Source organism: Schistocerca nitens, chromosome 2, assembly GCF_023898315.1.
Source record: "Schistocerca nitens isolate TAMUIC-IGC-003100 chromosome 2, iqSchNite1.1, whole genome shotgun sequence".
Classification (NCBI taxonomy): Eukaryota; Metazoa; Arthropoda; class Insecta; order Orthoptera; family Acrididae; genus Schistocerca; species Schistocerca nitens.
In genome coordinates, this window is record NC_064615.1 from 544,335,245 (window position 1) to 544,356,008 (window position 20,764).

The 20,764-nt window shown below is 42.8% G+C and overlaps 1 protein-coding gene across 4 annotated transcripts in view; it reads right to left on the bottom strand.

The window, feature by feature from the left end:
- Positions 1 to 1,910: 1,910 nt before the first annotated feature.
- The window catches only part of LOC126236537 (uncharacterized), a 41,585-nt gene continuing 22,731 nt past the window's right edge, over positions 1,911 to 20,764 (bottom strand). For 3 of the 4 annotated variants that reach the window (XR_007544935.1, XR_007544934.1, XM_049945913.1), the window contains exons 2-3: positions 14,541 to 14,765; positions 1,911 to 2,305 (exon numbers count right to left, since the gene is read on the bottom strand). Coding sequence is in view for 2 of the 4 variants with exons in the window: in XM_049945913.1 (XP_049801870.1) it covers positions 2,244 to 2,305; positions 14,541 to 14,765 (287 nt within the window). In the remaining 2 variants the exon portion in view is untranslated. Of the gene's footprint in view, positions 2,306 to 14,540; positions 14,766 to 20,375; positions 20,509 to 20,764 lie in introns of those variants that run through there. The other variant, XM_049945914.1, reaches the window with a different exon arrangement.

Genomic DNA, 20,764 nt, shown 5'->3' on the forward strand with positions numbered 1-20,764 from the left:
GTCTTGGAGCGGTATTTCACAGATTACTTTGTAACCTTACAGTAAAACTGTTTTACTTTCCGCCTTGAACCGCCAGACAGAACAGCAAGAGAAGACACCATGTATTTGAGCCGTGCGCGGCTCGTGTTCGTGCCGTTTATTGCTTGACATCTTGTATTTGCGGTTCTGCCGTCCCGTTTCTTATTCGATTTTCTGGCGTTATTAAGTTGCCGGCTTGCCTGCCTGTGAGTGGCAGCAGCAGCGCTTATCGATCGAATGGTTTTAGTATTTTTCGAGTTGTTTGTGGAAGTGTTTCGTGGAACAGTGTGTAGCTTGTGTGGTTTTGACTGAGCAGCTATTTTAATGCTGTCTGCGTGCTGCATGCTGGTCAGTCAGTTGGGACGGAGCAGCGAGGAACTCCCCGGGGCGAAAGGCCAGGCCGGGACTGCTGGCGGTATTCACGCACTGTCGGATCGTGGGGCGCTATCTGCGAGAGCGACAAAGTTCTTTGCCCACCGAACCTGGACGCTGAAATTGAGTGATCAGTTAACCTGTTACGAATCCTCAATTATTGTGACATCTGTTTGTTGATTTGCGGGTTGTTGCTCCCTGGGCCATTCGGGCTAGCAGCAACATATTATGTGTTGGAGGCAGCGAAATCTTGCAGCTGTCTTCCTGTATTGTGATTAATTATTAAATTGACTGTTACTTACCAGTGAAGTGCACCAGCGGTATTTTCTCTCCTGTGGCCATTAACGTCCCACTTACCTGTCCTGATCCTTAGCGTACTTTTCCAGCAATGTGCCTTTCCTCATTGTGTTGATGCTGTCCGGCATGGCATGTAGTTCGACAGCCTCTTAAGTTGTTTGGTTCATATTTTCCTAGAGTGGTTATTGTTACCTTGGCTGTTTTCAAACGCCAATTTCTAAAGCCGTAGAAGACATTTTAGTTTGAACTGCTTTGCGAGGTCTTCGGCAGTGTATTAATTCTGTTCTTTTTTAAATTTTACATAAAGGCCTTCAGCTATCTTAAATTAAAATTTTTTTTCGTATCCTCGTCCTCGTCTCATATTTTCCATCATTGTGCCATTGGTCGGACAAAAGGGAATTGGTTAAATTGTTGGTTGGTCCTTGGGCCATCCCTAGTTTGGGTTGCCATTGGATTATTTAACTTCAACTATTGGTTGCCTGTCTCACCTCACCCTACGTTTGATCTGCCTTCTCAGGCCGACCCTTGGAACGCTTCTGAGCACCATTTGTTCTCTTTGTTTTAGATTGTGATTTTAATTTTGGTTTGAAGTATTGTGCTTGGTCTTTGGCTGTGTATTAATTCAGTTCTTTTTTAAATTTTAGTTAAAGATCTTAATCCTTCTTAAATTAAAATTCTGAAGATTGATTTTATTTTCTTCCTTAAAATTTTTTCTATCTGAAATTGTATGTAATCCGGGCCCTAAGCCTTTAGTTGTTCGATGTGTTATGTGAAGACATCCACCGAGGATTTACGTAAACACCTTTTAATAAGGCATTCAGCCATGTGTATTCTTTAAAGGAAAATTTGTTATATGAAGGAAGGGGTTTATTTTAAATTGTTTTTCTGACTTGTTGTTCAGGGCTTTAGCCATTGTTTCAAATTTGTTTCTGGCCTTCAGCCATGCAATAAGTTAATATTTCTTTAATTAGGCATTCAGCCATTCAGTTGTAAATTTAAAAAGGAAATTATTAATGTGTTTTAATTATAGTTGTCCTTACGACATGTAGTGTAGGCCTTCAGCAGCTAACTGTTTTCCATTGCATGTTTCTTTTTAAAAAGTTTTACCTTCTGTTTTTGATTGCTTTTGATTTCTAAGACAGGCCTTTAGCCGTTCTTTTTTTTTTGTGGTTTTGGGCTACAGGTAAGGAAATGTATTCTACGATTGTAATATAACAGTTGACGACATGAAACTACAGTTTATTGTGTCAGATTACAACTATTACAAGGCCAACAGAAAGACAAAAAACAGGCAAAACCACGTTTTTAAATACTAAATTTTGCAGTCAGTTCCAAATGTATAGCTGATCTATTGCCATAGGAACTATCATAAAGGAGGTTTAGTTGATTCCACCAGTTTTTGTTGTTAGAAAAAGAGGTAAGTTCTGACGCTGTTGGAATTTCTGGCGTTCTCTGGAAATTGTAGATGTCTTCAGTAAGCAGTCCAGCCATCTGGTCTTCACTCAATCACAGACTAGTTAGCTCCTGCAGGATGAGCCGACAGACTTGCAATGCTTCTAGTTCTTGGGACAGTCTGACAGGGTTGGTTTACATAGACTCTTTGGTTTCACCACGTAAACTACAACAAACAGAAGGAAATATGTTTTAATAGAGTTAGAAATCATTAATAGAATTATATGATATTTCATATTTACTATTGGTAACACAGTGATAAGGCAACGCATATCTTGTATGGCATGAAAAAGAAATACATTCCCATGCTTCTTGACAGAGCATAGGGGAACGATGCGGGAGACCTGCACCACCGTACTAGGCAAGGTCATAATGGAGGTGGCTTGCCGTTGCCTTCCTTCGAACGTAACAGGGATGAATGATGATGATGAAGACGACACAATAACCCCCAGTCACCTCAGGGCAGGTGAAAATTCCTGACCCCGCCGGGAAGCGAGCCTGGTATCCTGTGCTCTGGAAACGAGAACCGCGAGACCACGAGCTTCAGACATACAAGGCGTGTTTTTTAAGTAAGTACCGTTTGAAATTAAAAAATGACGTGGTAATATATCTCAATAATTATATTTTTACATGAAACCCTGTACCTTAATCTACTTTTCTACATAATTTCCGTCAATAGCGAGGCACTTGTCATAACGTTGTACCAGTTTTTGAAAACCCTCCTCAGAGAAGTCTGCCGCCTGACTTTTTAACTACTGCATCACCACTGTTTTGACTTCGTCATAGTCCTGAAGACCGCCCAGGTGTTTCTTCAAGCGCAGGAACAGATGGTAGTCACTGGGCACCAGATTGGGGCCTTGCAGAGGATGATCTAGAGTTTCCCATCGAAAAGATGTGATGTTATCTTTGGTCTGATTCGCCACATGCGGACAGACATTGTCTTTCAGCAAAATGATACCGTTGCCGAACTTGCCACGTCTTTTGTTCTGAACTGAACGGCGCAGATTGTGGAATGTCTCACAGTAGGCTGCTGCACTGATTTTCGCATTATGGGGCAGAAATTCCACAAGAAATACTCCTTTTCTGTCCCAAAAGCCTGTGCACATTATTTTCCAGGCAGAAATTGTGTGCTTAAACTTCACTTTTCTGGGTGAATCTGAATGCCGCCATTCCATGGACTGTTGCTTTGATTCTGGTGAGACATAGGCCACTTACATTTCATCGCCCATAATAATTTGGCTTAAGAAATCATCACCGTCGTTGTGGTACCGCTCAAGAAAAGTCAATGTACTGTCTAAACGTTTGGTTTTGTGTAAATCTGTCAACATTTTCGGTACAAACGTGCGCGCAGTTTTCGGTAATTGAAGTGCTCATTCACAATGGCATACAAAGCACTACAAGAAACATTAGGAACGTCATCCCGCAAGGAGGAAATCGTAAAGCGTCTGTTTTCTCTCACCTTATTGTCCACTTTCTGCACCAAACTTCCATTAACGACCGAAGGACGCCCAATGTGTTGTTCATCATGCACATTTGTGCGGCCATCTTTAAATGCTCTCACCCACTTTCTTATCATTCCATCACTCATAAATTTTTCTCTGTAAACTCACAGATCTCAAAATGAATATCGATCGCTTTTAGGCCTTAAGCAATAAGAAATCTTATAAGAGCCCGTACTTCACAGTCAGCGGGACTGACGATTATCGGAGGTATCTTAAACACTCAGTACACAACGTAAACAAGGAAGAATCAGACTGTAATGGCGTCGGTGCGTAGACAACAGATGTAGGTACCCAGTGCGCAGGCGCAGCATGCCGACCGCAGCGCTGGGGCCGCGTTGTGGCAAAACGTTACTTACTTATAAAACGCGCCTCGTACACTGCATGGATTTCATTTTCAGCGTTGTAGAAAGATTATGTTATGACCGCATAACACTATGAATGTGGGAGATGCGAGACAGATGCATTACAGAGAATGTCTTTTCCATATGTACCAGTGATATGTCTTCGGGATCTCGTATTGATTTACCACCTCCCCAGAACGGTAAGTACCTAACTCGTTCACGCGTTTTGAACAGTCTTTCCTTCAATGGAGTGGGAAGTACCTTGTTTGCTCTGGACCCTAATATTTATGTAGACATGTGTTAATAGGCGGTGACTGTAGTTACGAGTACCGTGATGGTGGTGCAAGCGTCGTAACTGCTGCCAAGCGCCGTGTTAGCGGCTTCCTATCCTTACCGCAGCCTGAGACAGAATAGGAAAGGCGTCGCCCTGTGTTCCGAGGAACGGTTATCCCACAGATTTTGTACGATTAGACTGCGTCATAGTCCCTCCTAGCTGTTATCATTGCCCGATTGTCATTAAAGGTCCCCTCCATGTCCTTAGCGCAGTGACTATAGAAAGTTTCTTACGAAATAGGTCTTCGTCTCTCTAAATATATATAGTCATATTTATCAACGTCACTAATAACCGCTCATTTGAGCCCTTTAAAACCACTATCATCGTATTCCTCTCCGTGTCAACTTATGCGCCGACCGATATTCGGTCCATACGTGATTCGACATCAGATGTTCAAATGGCTCTGAGCACTATGGGACTTAACATCTGAGGTCATCAGTCCCCTAGAACTTAGAACTACATAAACCTAACTAACCTAAGGACATCACACACATCCATGCCCGAGGCAGGATTCGAACCTGCGACCGTAGCGGCCTCGCAGTTCCAGACTGCACCGCCTAGAACCGCACGGCCACTCCGGCCGGCTACTGTAAGGTCACCGCCTCTTTCCGATGGCGGACACGGAAAGTCAAGTATTCAATAGTTTCTGTTGTAGAATGCTTTGACACAAATGATTATGAAGCCAGATTGTTTATATTCTTACGACTGCTTGGGCTTTTAAGTACACAATGTCGAAGGAGACACATCCAGGACTAATTTTTCTTCCTAAATTACGTCTACAGGTGACTCTGAAGTCCATTAGAAGGTTGTACCTACATTCTTTCGCTTACACAAAACCGTTAAGTCGTATTAACCACGCGCTGAAGAAACAATTTCTGATTCAATGGAAATCTCATCTAGTACTTCGACTGCGCTATTTCCCACTCCTTCTAACTCGATATTTTGGTCTGACACAATTAATGTGCTGTTACCAAGTCCTGGTTTCGGGCTTCACTGGCTCCCTAATACTCCCCCGAGGGCTTCTGCTATTTGTAAATGCCTCAGATTCTGGATAATTTTTGCAATGCTTCTACGGTTGTTTAGTAATATGGTGCATCATCGTCTGTATTAATCACTTAGTATACTGGAGATCTCTGTTGCTGCCATTTCTGTGTGTGTGTGTGTTATGTTTTGAACTTTTCCAGTCTTGTAACCTCTTCCATTTAGTATAAACGTATAACGAGTATTGCAAAACTGTTGAGGCTTTCGTGGTCACTTGTTGACAAACTGCCTATTGGCATCTGTCTCGGGGTCCTCGGCCGACGTTCATCTGATGATTTTACTGACGACTGCCTAAGATCCATAAGAACAACGTTCCACTAACACCGATTATTAGCGCTCCTGGCTCACCGACGTATATACTGGCAAAAGACTCGGCCTCTCTGCTCCAGCCGCATGTGGGGAAGACCGACACATACATAAAGGACTCAGGGGATTTCGTTGAGAAGCTGAATAAACTGAAACTTGCACCAAACGACATCCTGGTCAGCTTGGATATTGTTTGTCTGTTTACGAAAGTTCCACTCAGTGACGCTCTGGAGCACATCAGTTCCATTTTCCCACAAGACATCACAAAGCTCTTCCATGCTTGTCTCACAACGAGCTGTTTCACGTGGTACGGCAATTTCTACGAACAGCTGGAAGGCGTCGTCATGGGTAGTCCTCTTAGTCCAGTGGTGGCCAACTTCTTCGTGGAACATTTCGAAGCACAGGCACTGGACTTGGCGACTTGCAAACCTAAGGTGTGATACAGACACGTCGATGATACTTTCGCTGTGTGGAGCCATGGTGAAGAACAACTCGGTGACTTCCTAAGACGCTTGAACAGCCTCCATGCCAACATAAAATTTACCATCGAAGTAGAAAAGGACAAAAAACTGCCATTTCTAGATGTGCTGCTCACAAGGGATGGCCAAAATCTGGGACACAGCGTGTATCGAAAACCGACACACACGGACCGACAACTGCACAAACTATCAAACCACCACCCGAGCCAGAAAACAGGAATGATTAATACGCTCGTAACGCAAACAGGACGAATATGTGAGCCGCAGCACCACAGACGCGAAATGCAACACCTGGAAAGTGTTCTGAGGAGCGATAGTACTCCAAAAGTTATATTACAAGTATTACAGAGCCAAACACGCGGCGATGTAAGGAATCAGAAAAAGAAATGTCGGGTACGGCCTTTCTGCCATACAATCCCAGAGTGACGGACAGAATCGGCCGTACATTGCGCAAACACGACGTAAAGACGATTTTCAAACTGACATGGAAGATGAAAGAGTGTCTTAGACCGGCAAAGGAGAAAAGGGATCCACTTGCAATGTCAGGAATACACCGTATACCATGCACATGCGGAAAAGTTTATGTCGGAATGACTAGACGCTCAGTCAACACCAGGATCAACGAACATAAGCGACATTGCAGGTTGGGGCAGGTGGAGAAATCGGCCGTGGCAGAGCACGCACTGAGTGCGACCGACCACGTAATAAAATTCGCCGACACGGAAGTTCTGGCTGTAGAGAAGCAACAGTCTGGAACCGCGCGACCGTTGCGGTCGCAGGTTCGAATCCTGCCTCGGGCATGGATGTGTGTGTTGTCCTTAGATTAGTTAGGTTAAAGTAGTTCTAAGTTCTAGAGGACTGATGACCTCAGAAGTTAAGTCCCATAGTGCTCAGAACTATTTTTTTTTTTTTTTTTTTTTTTTTTTGTAGAGAAGCGATATCACACGCGCTTGTTCAGAGAAGCTGTAGAAATACAAAAACACGCGAACAGTTTCAACAAGAAAGAGGAAAGCCTTAAGGTAAACGGATCCTGGTTTCCCGTACTGCAGCGAACGACCGTCGCAGGTAGCAAGAGGAGAGCCGCACCGGAAATGACAGAAGAGAAGCCCTCGGACGTCGGTGCGACAGGTAGATATAGTCTGCGGCTGCGATCTCGGCTCCAGTTCACCACCGGCAATGGAGGGTGAAGCTTTGACAATGCCAGCCACTCGTGCTGGCGAAACCTCAGTAAAATCATTGGACGAACGTCGGCCGAAGAACCTGATACAGAAGTCAATAGGCAGCTTGTCAATATAAATACTAATATGTATTTGCCGTTTAAATGGGAGGTAAGGGTAACCATTTTCCCTTGATGGTTTGTTGTGACTAATTTTTTCACATTAACTTTGGAACCCTTCACAAAATTTTTTTGTCATCAGTCTTCTAACTGGTTTGATGCGGCCCGTGCTAACCTGTTCATCTCAGAATAGCAATTGCAACCTAGGTCCTCAATTATTGGCTGGATGTATTCCAATCTCTGTCTTCCTCTACAGCTTTTGCCCACTACAGCTCCCTCTAGTAACATGGAAGTCATTCCCTCATGTCTTAACAGATGTCCTATCATCCTGTCCCTTCTCCTTATCACTGTTTTCCACATGTTCTTTCCTCTCCGATGCTCCGCAGAACTTCCTCATCCCTTATCAGTCCACCTGCTTTTCAACATTCGTCTGTAGCACCACATCTCAACTGCTTCGGTTCTCTTCTGTTCCGCTTTTCCCACAGTCCATGTTTCACTACCATACTATGCTGTATTCCAGACGTACATTCTCAGTAATTTCCTCCTCAAATTAATGCCGATATTTGCTGTTAGGAGACTTCTCTTGGCCAGGAAAGCCCTTTTGGCATTACTGGTCTGCTTTTGATGTCCTCCTTGTTCCGTTCGTCATTGGTAATTTTACTGCCCAGGTGGCAGAATTCCTTAATTTCATCTACTTCTTGACCTTCAATCCTGATGTTTAGTTTCTCGCTGTTCTCATTTCTAACTACTTCTCATTACTTTCGTCTTCCTTCGATTTACTCTCAATCCATACTCTGTATGGATTCCATTCAGCACATCATGTAATTCTTCATCACTTTCACTCAAGGTAGTAATGTCATCAGCGAATATTTTCATTGATATCCTTTCACCTTGAATTGTAATACCACTCCTGAACCTTTCTTTTATTTCCATCATTGCTTCATCGATGTACAGATTGAATAGTACGGGCGAAAGTCTACAACCTTTTTAATACGAGCACTTCGCTCTTGGTCGTCCACACTTATTACTCCTTCTTGGCTGTTGTACATATTGTATATGACCCGCTCGCCCTGTAGCTTACCCTTACTTTTTCAAAATGTCGAACATTTTGCACCATTTTACACTCTCGAACGCTTTTTACAGGTCGACAAATCCTATGAATGTATCTTGATTTTTCTTTGGTCTTGCTTCCATTATTAACCGCAACGTCAGATTTGCCTCTCTCGTGCCTTTATCTTTCCTAAAGCCAAACTGATCGTCATCTAGCGCATCATCAATTTTCTTAATTTTTCTGTATATTTTTCTGTATATTCTTGTAAGCAACCTGTATGCATAAGCTGTTAAGCTGAAATTCCGATCATTCTCACAATGTCAGCTCTTTCCGTCTTCGGAATTGTGTGGATGACGTTTTTCCGATAGTCAGATAGCATGTCGCTAGACTCATACATTCTACACACCCCTTATGATTTTAGTAATTCTGATGGAATCTTATATGTCCCTTCTGCCTTATTTGATCCTGAGTCCTCAAAAGCTCTTTTAAATTCTGATTATAATACTGGATCCCCTATCTCTTCTAAATCGACTCATGTCTCTTTTTCTGTCACATCAGACAGAACTTCCCCTCAATGAGGGTTTGAATGTATTCTTACCACCTATCCGTTTTCTCCTCTGCATTTAATAGTGGTATTCCTGTTGCACTCTTAATGTTATTTCCCTTGATTTTAATGTCACCGAAGGTTGTTTTGACTTTCCTGTATGCTGAGTCTCTCATTCCGACAATAATTTCTGTTTCGGCGTCCAAACATTATTCTTGCATCCATTTCATCCTAGCTTCCCTGCACTTTATTTCATTCCTCAGCGACTGGTATTCCTATATTCCTGAGTTTCCCTGAACATTTTTGTACCTACTCCTTTCATCAATTAATTGAAGTGTTTCTTGTGTTATCCATGGTTTCTTCGCAGTTACTTTCTTTGTACCCATGTTTTCCATCTCAACTTCTGTGATGGCCCTTTTTAGAGATGTTCATTCCTCTTCAATTGTACTGCCTATTGATCTATTCCTTATTGCGGTATCTATAGCCGTAGAGAACTTTAACCGTATCTCGTCATTCCTTAGTACTTCTTTGCGTATTTATTGAACTTCAGCCTACTCTTCATTACTACCATATTGTGATCTGAGTCTATATCTGCTCCTGGGTACACCTTACAATCCAATATCTCATTTCGGAATCTCTGTCTGACCATTATGTGGTCTAACTGAAATCTTGGCGTATCACCCGGCCTTTTCCAAGTATATCTCCTCCACTTGTGATTCTTGAAGAGAGTATTCGCTATTACTCCTACTAGCTGAAACTTTCTACAGAACTCAATTAGTCTTTCTCCTCTCTCACTGCTTGTCCCAAGCCCATATTCTCCTGTAACCTTTTCTCCTACTCCTTCTCCTGCAACTGCATTCCAGTCCCCTATTACCATTAGATTTTGATCCCCCTTTACATTATTACCCTAGCAATACCGTCGTACACTTTCTCTTTCATCTTCAGCTTGCGACGTCGGTATGTATACCGGAACTATCGTTGTCGGTGCTGGTGTGCTCTTGATTCTGATAAGAACAACCCTGTCCCCGAACTGTTCACAGTAACATACTCTTTGCCCTACCTTCTTGTTCATAACTAATCCCTGTCCCTTTGTACCATTTTCTTTTGCCTACACTCATCTGACCAGAAACCCTTGTCTCCTTTCCATTTCATGTAAATAATCCCTACTGTATCTGAGTTGAGCATCAGCATTTCCATTTTCAGATTTTCTAGCTTCCCTACCACGTTTAAGATCCTGACGTTACACACCCCGACTCGTAGAACGCTATCCTTTCGTTGATTATTCAATCTTTTTCTCATGGTAACTTCCCGTTGCTGGTCCCATCCGAATGGTGGACTGTTCCGGATTCTTTTGCCAATGGAGAGATCATCATGACACTTCTTCAATTACAGGCCACATGTCACACGTTATGTGTCTTTAATGCAGTGATTTCCATTGTATTTTACATGCTCATGCCGTTGGTCATTGCTGTTTCTTCCACCTTTATGGGCAGTTTCCCACCCCTAGGACAAAAGAGTGCCCTGAACCTATATCTGCTCCTCCGCCTTCTTTGGCAAGGCCGTTGGCAGAATGATGGTGACTTCTTATGCTAGAAGAGATGGGCCAACAAGGGTGATTGTTAATCAAAATTGAAGTAATGTCTGGATTCGAACGCGTGACCGAAGACTTCTTGATTAGAAGTCGAAAATGCTACCGCTACACCACCCTTGACTCACAATGTGTTGCCACTTATACCGCGTGAACATTGTCGAACTCGCTCTCCAAGGCCTGCTGTGGTGGAATGCTTCTATGCTCCCTCTACCCTCCTTAAATGGCCAAGCCTACGATGTTTTGTTGTCAGGTGCGTTATCGCCTTCTGTGTTTATTGTTGACATGTGTTACTGATAAGTGTTGGAGTCGCCTCGACCGCGCATCGTGATCTACGTACTTGTTTTCTTCAGCACGGTGCCGTAAAGCTCAAAATGTGTTTCACGAATGTGTCATTTTTAACTTTTTAATTGTTAGTCGGTCTATTTCAGTGATATAGATCAAGAAATAAACTAAAAATACGACCATTTTACATTAGCCAGTGATCACAGTTATTTTATCGAACAAGTGTATCATTCAGAGGAAAGTTGTGATGGGGATCTATCTGTTTCTTCAATGAAATGCTTAAAATGTCTGTTACCATGGAGGTAAGAATAAGGGCAGATGGCGCTACGTATCCCAGCCGTACTACGTTTTGAAGCCATGGGGGCGTGGCTCGCTGCCATGACACTCTGATCAAAACATTGCCAGTGTGCTATAGCGCTGCGTGTATTACAGTCGCTAATTGCACCATATACACATTTAACGTCATCAGATTGGTTGTTCCAAAGTTTTTGTTTAAAATAAAATCTCGTAAAGGCGAAATTCCGCGTTTCTTCTGATTAAAAATAGTTTTTAATGTAATATTACGAATAGCTAGTCTTCAATGTAAACGATACAATTTTGTTAATTCAGTAATAAACGTGTATCACAAACTAAATAATACACTGCTGGAAATTGAAATAAGAACACCGTGAATTCATTGTCCCAGGAAGGGGAAACTTTATTGACACATTCCTGGGGTCAGATACATCACATGATCACACTGACAGAACCACAGGCACATAGACACAGGCAACAGAGCATGTACAATGTCGGCACTAGTACAGTGTATATCCACCTTTCGCAGCAATGCAGGCTGCTATTCTCCCATGGAGACGATCGTAGAGATGCTGGATGTAGTCCTGTGGAACGGCTTGCCATGCCATTTCCACCTGGCGCCTCAGTTGGACCAGCGTTCGTGCTGGACGTACAGACCGCGTGAGACGACGCTTCATCCAATCCCAAACATGCTCAATGGGGGACAGATCCGGAGATCTTGCTGGCCAGGGTAGTTGACTTACACCTTCTAGAGCACGTTGGGTGGCACGGGATACATGCAGACGTGCATTGTCCTGTTGGAACAGCAAGTTCCCTTGCAGGTCTAGGAATGGTAGAACGATGGGTTCGATGACGGTTTGGATGTACCGTGCACTATTCAGTGTCCCCTCGACGATCACCAGTGGTGTACGGCCAGTGTAGGAGATCGCTCCCCACACCATGATGCCGGGTGTTGGCCCTGTGTGCCTCGGTCGTATGCAGTCCTGATTGTGGCGCTCACCTGCACGGCGCCAAACACACATACGACCATCATTGGCACCAAGGCAGAAGCGACTCTCATCGCTGAAGACGACACGTCTCCATTCGTCCCTCCATTCACGCCTGTCGCGACACCACTGGAGGCGGGCTGCACGATGTTGGGGCGTGAGCGGAAGACGGCCTAACGGTGTGCGGGACCGTAGCCCAGCTTCATGGAGACGGTTGCGAATGGTCCTCGCCGATACCCCAGGAGCAACAGTGTCCCTAATTTGCTGGGAAGTGGCGGTGCGGTCCCCTACGGCACAGCGTAGGATCCTACGGTCTTGGCGTGCATCCGTGCGTCGCTGCGGTCCGGTTCCAGGTCGACGGGCACGTGCACCTTCCGCCGACCACTGGCGACAACATCGATGTACTGTGGAGACCTCACGCCCCACGTGTTGAGCAATTCGGCGGTACGTCCACCCGGCCTCCCGCATGCCCACTATACGCCCTCGCTCAAAGTCCGTCAACTGCACATACGGTTCACGTCCACGCTGTCGCGGCGTGCTACCAGTGTTAAAGACTGCGATGGAGCTCCGTATGCCACGGCAAACTGGCTGACACTGACGGCGGCGGTGCACAAATGCTGCGCAGCTAGCGCCATTCGACGGCCAACACCGCGGTTCCTGGTGTGTCCGCTGTGCCGTGCGTGTGATCATTGCTTGTACAGCCCTCTCGCAGTGTCCGGAGCAAGTATGGTGGGTCTGACACACCGGTGTCAATGTGTTCTTTTTTCCATTTCCAGGAGTGTAGAAACTGAAATTAAGTTAGCTATACCCTCCCTCCAAAGCCCCATAAATACATCTTGTTTGTAATGCGTACTGGGACATTTCAGTTACGTTAAACTACTGGGAAACACTGTTCATTACCACCAATATTTACTGAAATACGGTACATAGAATGGCAAACCTACACAGTGTCCTGTTTAGGCCTATACTTTCGCCAATTAATGTAGTGTTAGCCTTTAATTTGGTACATGATGAAGACAAAGTGAGTTACTCAACACTTCGATTATCGACGATACGTATGTATTATACTGAAACGTCAACTTGAAAACTAAGAATTTAATTCTTTGAATTAACATACCTTTTGCAAATGTTTTGGGTGTGTAGGGAAAACTGATGGTACAGCATTTTCTCGGAGCCTTACTGTTGAAAGGGAAGTTCGGTCTATGTCCTCTTCACGGAAATGCTGAGAACATATAGTGCTCCATTTAGACGCACGCCAATTCTTCCTCCTCACGGCATTCTCCCACAGAGCTTTCCGACTTTCATTTTTAGGAAATCTAAAATCGTACAGGAGAAAAACACGCTATCCTACAAGTACCGATGTAGCACACGTTCATTCACAATGAAGTTGTAAAATCACACTTAACGAGACAACTTACACATGAATTGTTATTCCCTTCGATTTCGCATCACAATCAGAACGATTCGTACATCCGAACACCACACAAGTCACCATAATAGCGCAAAATTCTTCCAAAAGCGAGCGACAAGCCTATGCACACAAGCTTACAGCAGCAATGTTTTGGTCGGATTGAGATGGTTACCCTCGGCTTCACATAGCTTCGCAGCTGTGACGTCACGGCGTCTCCCTCTATTCTTACCTCCATGTCTGTTACAATCGAATGTGTTCTGAGTGGTGATGAAAATGTAGTTCCCAGCAATGTATATCAATTTGGTAGACTTACTTTATGTATCAATCGGTTGGAATTTTTATGCGCAAACCCCGGAATTTAGTTTTATTTGGAAATTTATTTGCTACAGAGATTGTATAATTTCCAGAATGTAATATGGTTCAAATGACGCTAAGCACTATAGACTTAACATCTGAAGTCATCAGTCCCCTAAACTCAGAACTACTTAAACCTAACTAACCTAAGGACATCACACACATCAATGCCCAAGGCAGGATTCGAACCTGTGACCGTTGCAGCAGCGCGGTCCGGGACTGAAGCACCTAGAACCGCTCGGCCACAGCAGCCGGCTTAGAATGTAAAATTCAGTAGTCTCACAGTCTATTTATGTGTACTATTTAAACGAAGCACACACAAGAATGTGCTTTTGTTTGATAAATAGTAAAATGTTGCAGGGTTTGTTTAGTGTAATAAAATAAAGTAGAAGCATTTAAACAACACATAAATAACTGTAAAAATAAATGTCATATAGCATAAAAATTTCAAATGATTTTTGCCTTAAATCTCGGTTTAAGCCTAGGGGTCCCAGAGACCCCACCTCGTGGTATACGTTACAGAAAAGTCTTCTCGGGAGTTAAGGGTTAGCAGTCTGCGGTTATCTTCTCAATATTGCACAGAAAATCGTGTTATTCAAAGTAACGTACCCTTCGGTAGCAGGTTGTAGCAAGAATACAGCTTCAGTGAATTAGCATACAAGTAGAACTTGTTGTCTGCCTGGACACAAATGGTATCCTCGTCTTCTTCCGCGTACGACGCCGCCACCAATGTTCTCACAGCCGGGTTGGTGGCGGACGGCTGTTCCTGACCCTCTCTGGCGGCAGTGGTCGACTCTTCTGGTTGTCCTTGGACCACCGCAATCGCGACCAGTGCTGTAGAAAACAATGAACAGCTTGTAACTTTGTCCACTGCCTGTTAGTGCCAGTTCACTATCTAGCACTCTGATACTGCTGTCTGGTACTGTGACTCAGGCAGGTGCTAGCTTTACAATACCGAGATGCAGTGCAACTCTGCTGACTCGTGCCACAACTCTGTCACTTGATAATGTATCGTGCTATGTTGACTGGTAGTCCCCTATGTACATGAAATCCAGTGTAACTGATATAAGGGAAACTGTAGCAGGAGAATACCGCACATTTGTGACATTTACGTAGTATATTTTAAGACATACTATACCACTACAAAAGACTGTTTTCGGTATCTAATTGCAAATATAACTCAACATTTCGCTCTTAATGGAAAAATACGACAGTTGGAATGATAATTTCAAGGGTACGACAAGGAAGTGTATTATGAACAGCTTGTGAAAAACATTTACATTGTACTTGTTTCTCTGCAACTGCCAACATAATGGAAGCCTGTTGTCACTAACGGTGAATAGTAAACACCATGTCCTTTAACGATGACTCACCAATGCAGATCGAATGTAATAGAACCCGATGCCTCATGCATTTTTCAGCTACTTCCTTTCATAACTTTATAACCATTTTTTTTGTAGCTGTATATTATCAGTAATTAGATTTTATCAAAATGAAATATGTGCCGGATGAATACATAAGAAATAATTATGCAGATCGTTGTAGTAAATACGCTGGCAGTGTCAAGGAAATTACGTTGAACTAACACAAGGAATATATTTCATAGAAAAATAACGTCGTTGGCGCGATAACATGCAGTCCTAGAAGATAGCTGACATGAGTAGCGAAGCATCTGTGCTGTGGTACAGACGTATGTGTCGGTGCACAAATGCCAGACGGCGATTGTTATGGATGTTGAAAATTAAAGAAGACTGCTCTGTGCATAAATTTTATTCAAGCTACTAACTAATCAAGAAGAGCGTACTCTCCATAGTGAATTTCTTAATAAGGATTACATCGTACAACAAACCACTTATCGCAAAGTAAGATTCAGCCATTATTTTCGTAGCTCTGTTATAGGCATGCAAGCGTAATAGTTGCTTTTTGGGAGACTGGTCAAAGAAAACTTGAAAAACCCAGCTCGTTAACCATCAACAGCGTACTACCCTCACACAATAACTTCCCCAGAAAGGCATGACTACAAGAAATAGTAAAAAGAAAACAGATTCATTTAAAGTTACAACCGATTTTCAATAAAAAAATCATTTTAATAAAAAGCTGTAGCATCTGTAGTTACTGCACAACTACGGTATTGCAGACAAACAGTTCAAACTAGAAATGATTCAAGTGTAACTCATATTTCAGTGATATAAGTATGCTGCCCCCCCCCCCCCCCCCATGAACCATGGACCTTGCCGTTGGTGGGGAGGCTTGCGTGCCTCAGCGATACAGATAGCCGTACCGTAGGTACAACCACAACGGAGGGGTACCTGTTGAGAGGCCAGACAAATGTGTGGTTCCTGAAGAGGGGCAGCAGCCTTTTCAGTAGTTGCAAGGGCAACAGTCTGGATGATTGACTGATCTGGCCTTGTAACAATAACCAAAACGGCCTTGCTGTGCTGGTACTGCGAACGGCTGAAAGCAAGGGGAAACTACGGCCGTAATTTTTCCCGAGGGCATGCAGCTTTACTGTATGATTAAATGATGATGGCGTCCTCTTGGGTAAAATATTCCGGAGGTAAAATAGTCCCCCATTCGGATCTCCGGGCGGGGACTACTCAAGAGGATGTCGTTATCAGGAGAAAGAAAACTAGCGTTCTACGGATCGGAGAGTGGGATGTCAGGTCCCTTAACCGGGCAGGTAGGTTAGAAAATTTAAAAAGGGAAATGGATAGGTTAAAGTTAGATATAGTGGGAATTAGTGAAGTTCGGTGGCAGGAGGAACAAGACTTCTGGTCAGGTGACTACAGGGTTATCAACACAAAGTCAAACACAACTTAATCATAGCTAACACTTGGTTTAAGATTCATGATAGAAGGTTGTATACATGGAAGAACCCTGGAGATACTAAAAGGTATCAGATAGATTATATAATGGTAAGACAGAGATTTAGGAACCAGGTTTTAAATTGTAAGACATTTCCAGGGGCAGATGTGGACTCTGACCATAATCTATTGGTTATGACCTGTAGATTAAAACTGAAGAAACTGCAAAAAGGTGGGAATTTAAGGAGATGGGACCTGGATAAACTGAAAGAACCAGAGGTTGTACAGAGTTTCAGGGGGAGCATAAGGGAACAATTGACAGGAATGGGGGAAAGAAATACAGTAGAAGAGGAATGGGTAGCTTTGAGGGATGAAATAGTGAAGGCAGCAGTGGATCAAATAGGTAAAAAGACGAGGGATAGTAGAAATCCTTGGGTAACAGAAGAAATATTGAATTTAATTGATGAAAGGAGAAAATATAAAAATGCAGTAAATGAAGCAGGCAAAAAGGAATACAAATGGCTCAAAAATGAGATCGACAGGAAGTGCAAAATGGCTAAGCAGGGATGGCTAGAGGACAAATGTAAGGATGTAGAGGCTTTTCTCACTAGGGGTAAGATAGATACTGCCTACAGGAAAATTAAAGAGACCTTTGGAGATAAGAGAACCACTTGTATGAACATCAAGAGCTCAGATGGAAACCCAGTTCTAAGCAAAGAAGGGAAAGCAGAAAGGTGGAAGGAGTATATAGAGGGTCTATACAAGGGCGATGTACTTGAGGACAATATTATGGAAATGGAAGAGGATGTAGATGAAGATGAAATGGGAGATACGACACTGCGTGAAGAGTTTGACAGAGCACTGAAAGACCTGAGTCGAAACAAGGCCCCCGGAGTAGACAACATTCCATTGGAACTACTGACGGCCTTGGGAGAGCCAGTCCTGACAAAACTCTACCATCTGGTGAGCAAGATGTATGAAACAGACGAAATACCCTCAGATTCAAGAAGAATATAATAATTCCAATCCCAAAGAAAGCAGGTGTTGACAGATGTGAAAATCACCGGAGAATCAGTTTAATAAGCCACAGCTGCAAAATACTAACACGAATTCTTTACAGACGAATGGAAAAACTAGTAGAAGCCGGCTTCGGGGAAGATCAGTTTGGATTCCGTAGAAATACTGGAACACGTGAGGCAATACTGACCTTACGACTTACCTTAGAAGAAAGATTAAGGAAAGGCAAACCTACGTTTCTAGCATTTGTAGACTTAGAGAAAGATTTTGACAATGTTGACTGGAATACCCTCTTTCAAATTCTAAAGGTGGCAGGGGTAAAATACAGGGAGCGAAAGGCTATTTACAATTTGTACAGAAACCAGATGGCAGTTATAAGAGTCGAGGGACATGAAAGGGAAGCAGCGGTTGGGAAGGGAGTAAGACAGGGTTGTAGCCTCTCCCCGATGTTATTCAATCTGTATATTGAGCACGCAGTAAAGGAAACTAAAGAAAAATTCGGAGTAGGTATTAAAATCCATGGAGAAGAAATAAAAACTTTGAGGTTCGCCGATGACATTGTAATTCTGTCAGAGACAGCAAAGGACTTGCAAGAGCAGTTGAACGGAATGGATGGTGTCTTGAAGGGAGGATATAAGATGAACATCAACAAAAGCAAAACGAGGATAATGGAATGTAGTCGAATTAAGTCGGGTGATGTTGAGGGTATTAGATTAGGAAATGAGACACTTAAAGTAGTAAAGGAGTTTTGCTATTTGGGGAGGAAAATAACCGATGATGGTCGAAGTAGAGAGGATATAAAATGTAGACTGGCAATGGCAAGGAAAGCGTTTCTGAAGAACAGAAATTTGTTAACATCGAGTATAGATTTATGTGTCAGGAAGTCATTTCTGAAAGTATTTGTATGGAGTGTAGCCATGTATGGAAGTGAAACATGGACGGTAAATAGTTTGGACAAGAAGAGAATAGAAGCTTTCGAAATGTGGTGCTACAGAAGAATGCTGAAGATTAGATGGGTAGATCACATAACTAATGGGGAGGTACTGAATAGGATTGGGGAGAAGAGGAGTTTGTGGCACAACTTGACCAGAAGAAGGGATAGGTTGGTAGGACATGTTCTGAGGCATCAAGGGATCACCAATTTAGTATTGGAGGGCATCGTGGAGGGTAAAAATCGTAGGGGGAGACCAATAGATGAATACACTAAGCAGATTCAGAAGGATGTAGGTTGCAGTAGGCACTGGGAGATGAAGAAGCTTGCACAGGATAGAGTAGCATGGAGAGCTGCATCAAACCAGTCTCAGTTCTGAAGACCACAACAACAACAAGTATGCTGGCTATTTTACGATTTTATGTTGTGTTCTGTAAATGAAATTGCCTGCATACGTCTACGAAACGTTAGTATTGAAAAGTAATTGTTGGCATGAATGACAGTTTCTGCGGTATCATTTGCAAAGTAACCGGTAAAGAATAATAGCCTGTTCTAGTCAGATTAAACATATTTTCAAACAGACAGCACTGTGATGAGTTACGTAATACAGTATATTTTCTATGGAGTGTCGCTTGTCGTTGCACAATTATAATTAACATTATTGCATGCCAGATTAAAGGCTTCAGTGTGCATGTTACACTTGTTTTCTTCATCGAGGCTCGCGCAATGGGATTTTATTTATTTGCCGCATTATCTTTGTTGTCCAGTATTTATGTGATTAGCTGTTTACCAAATGTAACTTTTACCCGTTTTGGAGCTGGCGACCTTCCTATTCTGCAATCTGAAGTCATCCAGACAACATTGGCGTATCCAGTTACTGCTACCTACAGTAAAACTTTATTTATTTCCATTCTTTTACATTTATGTTATTGTTGCACACAGTCAACACTGGTGTGGTAACGATTAGCTCGTAACTCTCTACACTTTATCAGCATTGATATTCGGAACAGATGCCTTGTTTCCATTTACTATGGAACAGTGGGTACATATGTCACATTACAATATGAAGATTATTTATGCTGCTATACAGCAACAAAATAATGTGGACTCATTTGTTTACTCATTAGTTTATTGCATTCTGTGGATGATTCGAGATACCAAACAGCTTAAATAGACTTTTATGTGTTTCACAGTAGTGAAGATGAACAAGTTTTGTGTCCATCTATACCTATCTTGTGTTGTCCTTTTCGGTTTCCTAGCCTGTAAAATGTGTTATAGACTATTTCCCGTTATTTTCGAGTTCACGTGGCACTACTAGCCTTCCGTCTACTGCTCGCTACCAATCCTAGTTAGCTACTCATAGGTACATATGTGACGCTTAACATTGGTAATTGTTCGAGTCCTCTCAGAGGACTGAAATTGTTAATATAGACAACACCAACACTTTTCGTCGAGAATCTACGCGCTGGCACTGCTCAAGATCGCAAACAAATGGAAAATTTTTCGTAGAACCATGTTGATAAACAAAGCTGCTCCCCATTTCTATTACGTCGCCAATTGCGGCAATGAACAATTCTTCACAGAGTGTAAAAATAGACTTTCAAGCTAACTACAACCTCAGAAATTATATAAAAAGAGGACAAGAAAAAAGTTAATCGTGAACGAAAATTTATAAACTCTGCCAATACTTACCAGCAACAAACAACAGAGCAACCTTCATTGTAGTCGCTAAGAAATACTACTGCTCTCTGTCTTACATTTTCATTTATATATGTTTAAACTACCGATGACATCATCGAATGTTATCGTACCGTTCCCGTTCTCTCTTTCCGTTCCATGAACTGTAGCTGCAGCAACAAACAACAGATTGACTTTCATTGTACTTGGAAACCTGTATTATTGTTAGCTCTGTCACATTTATTATCAACGCTATTTCAGCAACCGTTGTCAAACAGTCGGGTTATCATACAGCACCGTTCATTTTTTTCTCATTCGGTGTTATTGTAATAGAGCCGAGGAAACGGAAAGACGTGTGTCCACGTCAGTTACCGGCCACAACTCGCCATTACAGCTGAGCTGAT